This window comes from Lactuca virosa, chromosome 9, assembly GCF_052849685.1.
Source record: "Lactuca virosa cultivar CGN04683 chromosome 9, Lactuca_virosa_CGN04683_v6, whole genome shotgun sequence".
Classification (NCBI taxonomy): domain Eukaryota; kingdom Viridiplantae; phylum Streptophyta; class Magnoliopsida; order Asterales; family Asteraceae; genus Lactuca; species Lactuca virosa.
Genome location: NC_136434.1, coordinates 71647962 through 71654552, shown reverse-complemented (window position 1 = coordinate 71654552; position 6591 = coordinate 71647962). Strand labels below are relative to the sequence as shown.

The window sequence follows — 6591 nt, the reverse complement described above, 5'->3', positions numbered from 1 at the left end:
CTTGCTTCTGATAAACCTAAAAAAAACAGTGAAGCCTTCCATATGACGATATAGTTACTAAAAATTCTTCCATCCACTTCCATTGAGAATGAAACCCCATTTTATCTCCTCTATCAAACTCACCCTATCTATGATCACTTACACATTTTCGATTGTCTGTTTTCCCCAAACCACAACTTCTCACGAACATACAACAATTACATATACTAACATGTGAAAACTAGCCAGTAAGCACAAACAAAAAACGAAAGCCATGAGTAGACAAACAAATACTATTTTGCTACTCTGATTTTAAGCTTTCACATTGTCCTATCAAAATCGAATATACAATTTTAATGCCATTGTAGTTTACCATAATAAAAACCTAGACTAAAATCGAATCAAAATCCTTTTGAAAACTGTAATTTTAATGCCATCTTGGTTGACCATCGTTCAAGAATATACAATCATTTTACCTCGAAGAAAAAGAAAAGAAAAAAAAAACAGTTTTACTCCATCAACCTCAAGTCATGTTCAACATTCAAGTGTTTAGCTCTTTCTTTGTATTCAGCCATTTCCCTTTGATACCTCTCCTTATCCTCCAATCCTTGCTTCTGATAAACCTAAAAAAAACAGTGAAGCCTTCCATATGACGATATAGTTACTAAAAATTCTTCCATCCACTTCCATTGAGAATGAAACCCCATTTTATCTCCTCTATCAAACTCACCCTATCTATGATCACTTACACATTTTCGATTGTCTGTTTTCCCCAAACCACAACTTCTCACGAACATACAACAATTACATATACTAACATGTGAAAACTAGCCAGTAAGCACAAACAAAAAACGAAAGCCATGAGTAGACAAACAAATACTATTTTGCTACTCTGATTTTAAGCTTTCACATTGTCCTATCAAAATCGAATATACAATTTTAATGCCATTGTAGTTTACCATAATAAAAACCTAGACTAAAATCGAATCAAAATCCTTTTGAAAACTGTAATTTTAATGCCATTTTGGTTGACCATCGTTCAAGAATATACAATCATTTTACCTCGAAGAAAAAGAAAAGAAAAAAAAACAGTTTTACTCCATCAACCTCAAGTCATATTCAACATTCAAGTGTTTAGCTCTTTCTTTGTATTCAGCCATTTCCCTTTGATACCTCTCCTTATCCTCCAATCCTTGCTTCTGATAAACCTAAATATGCACATATATAATTGGTTTAATTCAAAATAAATAAATTGTAAGAAATTATAGCAATCAGTTTTTTCGTACGCTTTTATCTTCTGGCGAAAGGTTGTTCCAAGAGTCGCCAATCATCTTTGTGAACTCTCTTTCCCTGTCGGGATATTTTGACTTCAACTCGGCATGCTTTTCTGCAAAGAAGAAATTGTAACCGCTTCTATTAGTTTTGGGTCGGGTCGGGTCTCCACTTTTTCTCCGATTTCTTCTTTTCCTTGAAGTAGTCAAGTCCATGTTTGGAATGATGACATTCTTGTGTTGTGGATGATAAAGTACTCCATGGAGGATCTCTGAATCCAACTTCATTCTCACTAAATAACCGTATTCAAACTTGTTATCAATTATCCCCGTAGCTTCCAGAGTTATAAAACCACCTGTATGTATGGGGATTAATTATGATAGTAAATATGTACATATATATACGTATGATAGATGAATGTAAAGGTACATGTATATATGCATATATGAATGTAAATGTACATGTATATGTATGTGTGTATACATAAATTTACCTGAGTCTGAGTGTGTGGATGATTTCGATGACAAAAAGTAAACGATTTCATAGTGATACAAGAATTTCATGTAACGTTTCCTTAATGCATAGGAAGCACTTGTTGTCGTTGTGGAGAATCCGAAAATTTCACTAACTTCCCTCCATTTTTTTAATCTTACAACCTATATACAACTTGAAACACAAATTATGAGTAATTTATACATACCAGTAAATATGTAAAAACTATCAAACTTTATACAAAATTGCGACCTGTCCTTATTAAATACAAAGAATGACAGCAAACTTAATTGATCTATATATATTATCTTATGTGAAACTTTTTTCACAATGTTCAAACCTTTTCTTGATGATTATCAGATTTTTACTACCAAATTAGATATTAAACCAAAGTTATAACTTATAAGTTGTCATGTTTAAAGAAACAAAACAAAAGTTGCACCTTGTCAAAACCACCCCTCTTGGTGACCTCTGTGTACAGGACATGCAAATTCAGCTCCTTTCCTCCTATCACTGGAACCCTGTGATCTTAAATTGAAACATAAGTACTCATTAATACATAATAATCGAAGTTTTTAAATTAAGTGATTTTAAAAAGTTAATATCGAAATGATCAGTCACGTAAAATTAATAACAAATAATAAAATAATAATATAGAAAAGAGGAAAGAGTGTTACATAAGTGGGGTGCCCATGAAGCGGTGAAAGCTCTGGAGGGTTTCCCAGAAGAGAGAAGAGTCTTTAACGAGGTCGTCATGGGATGCCAGCGCCACCGGATAAGACTCACCATCACTGCCAAATATACCCGCTGGTGACATTTTCCGACCGGCGACATCAAAGGGTCACCGGCTCATGTACACACACTACACTCACACATACATGTGAAAGAAGAGATAAGTGTTTATAGCTACATATTTCGGATTTTTCTGCAACTTTTGTTTTAATTATGTAACTGTTTTTTTTTTTTTTTTTTCCGTGGAATAATAATAAATAATTTTATCTTGTTTATATTGGGATAAAACTTTAATCCTTGATTCCATTATTTTAATACTTGTTTAATCTAATTCAACTCATGAATATTTAAAGTGCGGATTATTTATATTTATTACTTGATCTTCCATTATAGTTAGGGCCTTAGGGTGTTCATTTGGATTGATTGGTTCGATCTAATCCAATCATGTGAATCCATATTGATTTCGGTTTTTAAAAAATAGATCCAAATACTCTAAACAAAATTAGAATTCGATTCGATCCATACAAGTTATAATTCGGTTGGATATGATTTTATAATTTGATTTTCAAAAACCGAAACATTTTAAAACCACATATAATTATAATATTAGCCAACATTATAGAAGAAACAAAAACAAATTGTTTAATTTTGGTTTAAATTTTATGAACAACTACTAAAAGCATATATTATAGTTTCATATTTTATAGATAAAAAACTTTCTAGAGAATATGCATTTTAAGGTTTTTTATTAGGTGAAACTTTTCAAATTGATTTGTGAAAATAAATCACTAAATTAATAAATAATAATAGATATATATTAAAAATTAATAAATAATATATTATTATTCGGTTTTTTTGAACAATTTTGTTCTTATTTTTTAAATCAAAACCAATTTGAAATAAAGAATAATAATTCGGTTTTGTTGAAAATCAATCTAAAAATCCGAGTATCCGAACCAAATAGTCTAATCCAAATTGGACAATTGGATAATTCGGTTTTATCCAAATAGTGAACAGACCTAATTATACTTTATGTTTTGTTGGAATATATCACATGTTCATTAAGTTTGTTAAAAAAATATCAAATTTGCAAACAAAATATATGTTTGAATATGTATATGTTTGTCTAGCTAGCAATAATAACAAAAACAGAAAATACTCTATTTTTTTATATAATTGCTCACTTATATACTTGTACAATACTTAGCATTTATGGAATTTCTGTAAAAATAGTGGTCCCAAAAAAAAAAATTGTATGAATTTATCTTTTGATTTTTGTATGGTATTTTCAAAAATTGAATTTACTTAGCCTTTGAAATATGAGCTCATTGAGTGGCTTAAATTTTTAATGAGATTATCATTATCTCATATGGATGTTCGGTCCTAAATTGTAAATATCAGCCATTCAACATTTTCGATCTAAATATATATATTATTAAGAGTATAAAAGATCTGTTTTATAGTATTATATGGTTTCTTCGTTAGACATGACTAAAAAAATATATATCTTGATAATTGACACAATTTCACAAGGGATAAATTCCAAGCCTTTGAATTAGCCTTTTGTATCTTTGATGTTTATAATTAAACCGATGAACATGTAAGATTCATAAAAGATCTGTTTTATATTATATGGTTTCTTTGTTAGACACGACTAAAAAATATATATCTTGATAATTGACACAATTTCACAAGGGATAAATTCCAAGCCTTTGAATTAGCCTTTTGTACCTTTGATGTTTATAATTAAACCGATGAACGTGTAAAGATTCATAAATAATCTCTTTAAATCTGTTACGAATTTTTTTCCCATCAACTCAACTGAATGGACTAACATCAACATTAAACATAGAACACGATGCAATTTCCTCTTTCCTTACATTCGATTATAACTTCATATATCACACGTCAAGCAATTTATAGTCGAAGTAAGAAAGAAATAACAATATTTCATTACCAAAAACTCTCATAACTTTATATATCATACAAAAAGCCAACCAAGCTTAGAAAAATGATCATCCACATTTGTCTTGCCACTTTCCTCGTTAAACCCATCAGGCCTGCTACCAAAAAAAAAACACAAATCCTCATCAGGATAACAAAGACATTCACGTCTTTTACACAGACAAAGTAATAGCAATCCCATGCCCCACTTTTTTTTGGATAGGACAAAAGATTGTAACTTTTATCACATTGACATCAGTTCTAGACTTCTACTCTTAATCCAATGGACACCAGACACAATACAACTGTCTTAGTCCAATGGACATCAGACACAGTGCAACTTGTTATGTTCTATAACACAGTTGAAGGAGATTAGAGCTTACGTGATTAATGTAGACTTGGACTAATCCAAATTGGAGGAGGCCATCGACGTCCATTGGACAACTTTTCATAACCCGGTAAACCTACCACACTACCATTTTCCAAGTCATAAATACCCAAATCATGATCCCCATTAGCACCATCATAATTCCACTCAGAATAATCATCTGTGAAATATATACAATTCCCATTACAACCATGGAAATCAGAAGCACGAAACGCCATGGAAGAATTCTCCCCCAAAAACAACGCACACCCATCCAATCCACTCATACTCTCCCATTTTGGCCCATTTAAAACCAACTTAAACACTCGAAAGTCGGTAGTTTTATACACAATATCAACTTTATGATGATCCATGTTAAATTCAACCTCCATATATCGAGTCACCAACAGTAATTCATCTTTCCATATCACCAAATATTGCATATCACCTCCAACTTGTCTTGGGGTTTCGATAAAGGAAACATTTGGTGATGATCCAGTAATGTCACATATAGCAACTGTTCCATGTTTACTCACAGCGTAGAAACACCCTTTGTGAAAAACAACGTCCTCACAGAAAGAATTTGCATCGTCTATGAATTTCCAACAGTTGTCGCCTTTCTTGCAAAATGCAAGATCACCGGTTTGATTTAGAATTGCCACTGCATAGTAATCGGTGTTTTCATTTGAAGGGCTTGAAGAAAAGATCACCTTTTTGATGAAAGAATCACGCATTTCTTTTGAATTACATGTATATACTTCCCCTTCTGATGTTTTGAGAGTGTATTCTTTCCCAATTTCAGAAGGCTCGAAGGATGTTACGTTTGGAAACGATGATAATGGTGGGAGGTGGTGTTTGGCCTGGGTTAATGGGTTTACGATTGAAATTGAAGGGGTTTCTTCGAGAATCACAAGCCATCCATATGAAGATCCACATCGACGATTGCTATCAGAATCTTCAGGCAGATCAATAAGGTGAACTTTATCATCGGAGACGTTCAAAAAGCTTCGGGTATTTGATTGTGGATTCTGATTTGTTCTTCGAGGGAGCATTAACCAGGGCAGTTGACATGGTAAATGTTTAGGGATTCTTGGTGTCGCGCTTCGCCAAGCTAAACAAACAGCTCTAAATCGAACATAATCCTGATGAATCTTTAGCTCCTTCGCAATTGTTTCAAGCAATTCCGGAGGTTGATCCGACCAATCCACCGAAATCGACATTTTTTCCCGTTAAACCCTGCTTTTTTTTCCACGAATTGGGCGGAACTCAAATTCTAAACCCAAATCAAAATTAGATTTTGACCAGCTATACGAATTCGAAAAAATAAAGGAAGAATCGGAAGTAGTTTATGGGATTCCAATGCAGATTGTGCGTACCTGAGAAGATCCCGAAAAGAAGGAAGAAGAACGAAGAGTCTGAACAAGAATCAGGGGGGTGAACCTACGAAAAGGCGCCCCACTGATCCGATCTTGTTTCTTGTCTCTTGTAATCTTCCCTGAGGGATGAATTGGAAGGTGTTGTGCACTTATTAGATGAGGGAGGAGGAGGATCGCCATTTTAGGCCAAAATATACCTCCATCCATACATTCGGAATCCTCCCATTAACAGCATGGCAGATTATTAAATTTATACGAATTATATTTGGAATCAATTATTTTTATTATTCAGAAACATATTCTCAGAAATCAATATCTAAAAAGTTTATAATCTTTGGTATCGAATCCAATTATCCTATTAATCTTTATATTATACTTTGCCTCGAATATTCATGTCTCATTTCCTACATAGACTATGTTGATTAGAAA

The 6591-nt window shown here is 32.6% G+C and overlaps 2 protein-coding genes across 6 annotated transcripts; both read right to left on the bottom strand.

The window, feature by feature from the left end:
• Positions 1–975: 975 nt before the first annotated feature.
• LOC145135985 (HMG (high mobility group) box protein with ARID/BRIGHT DNA-binding domain-containing protein) lies at positions 976–2641 on the bottom strand. 3 transcript variants are annotated; one of them, XM_079070198.1, is made up of 5 exons: positions 2421–2641; positions 2186–2271; positions 1745–1907; positions 1266–1606; positions 976–1178 (listed from the first exon to the last, which is right to left on the bottom strand). In XM_079070198.1, the coding sequence occupies exons 1-5, from the start codon at positions 2575–2577 to the stop codon at positions 1074–1076; spliced, it is 852 nt and encodes a 283-aa protein (XP_078926324.1). In that variant the 5' UTR covers positions 2578–2641; the 3' UTR covers positions 976–1073. The 3 variants fall into 3 exon arrangements, with proteins under 3 accessions (XP_078926324.1, XP_078926323.1, XP_078926325.1); XM_079070197.1 differs by having other exon boundaries at positions 976–1187; positions 2421–2640; XM_079070199.1 differs by having other exon boundaries at positions 976–1187; positions 2186–2264; positions 2421–2640.
• A 1763-nt stretch (positions 2642–4404) lies between these two features.
• On the bottom strand, positions 4405–6434 carry LOC145138352 (F-box protein SKIP23-like). 3 transcript variants are annotated; one of them, XM_079072450.1, is made up of 3 exons: positions 6163–6434; positions 4803–6022; positions 4405–4538 (listed from the first exon to the last, which is right to left on the bottom strand). In XM_079072450.1, exon 2 carries the CDS (start codon positions 6004–6006, stop codon positions 4807–4809), a length of 1200 nt encoding a protein of 399 aa, XP_078928576.1. In that variant the 5' UTR covers positions 6007–6022; positions 6163–6434; the 3' UTR covers positions 4405–4538; positions 4803–4806. The 3 variants fall into 3 exon arrangements, with proteins under 3 accessions (XP_078928576.1, XP_078928574.1, XP_078928575.1); XM_079072448.1 differs by having other exon boundaries at positions 4803–6059; positions 6163–6430; XM_079072449.1 differs by having other exon boundaries at positions 4405–4535; positions 4803–6059; positions 6163–6430.
• Positions 6435–6591: the final 157 nt, after the last annotated feature.

Excerpts from the sequence above, each read along its gene's own strand:
- LOC145135985 (XM_079070197.1), bottom strand. The coding sequence starts at position 2,577 with ATGTCGCCGGTCGGAAAATGTCACCAGCGGGTATATTTGGCAGTGATG. Across the intron at positions 1,607-1,744 it reads ATCCACACACTCAGACTCAG|GTGGTTTTATAACTCTGGAA; the intron begins GTAAATTTATGT and ends CCATACATACAG. Across the intron at positions 1,188-1,265 it reads TTTCGCCAGAAGATAAAAGC|GTTTATCAGAAGCAAGGATT; the intron begins GTACGAAAAAAC and ends GTGCATATTTAG.
- LOC145138352 (XM_079072450.1), bottom strand. The coding sequence starts at position 6,006 with ATGTCGATTTCGGTGGATTGGTCGGATCAACCTCCGGAATTGCTTGAA.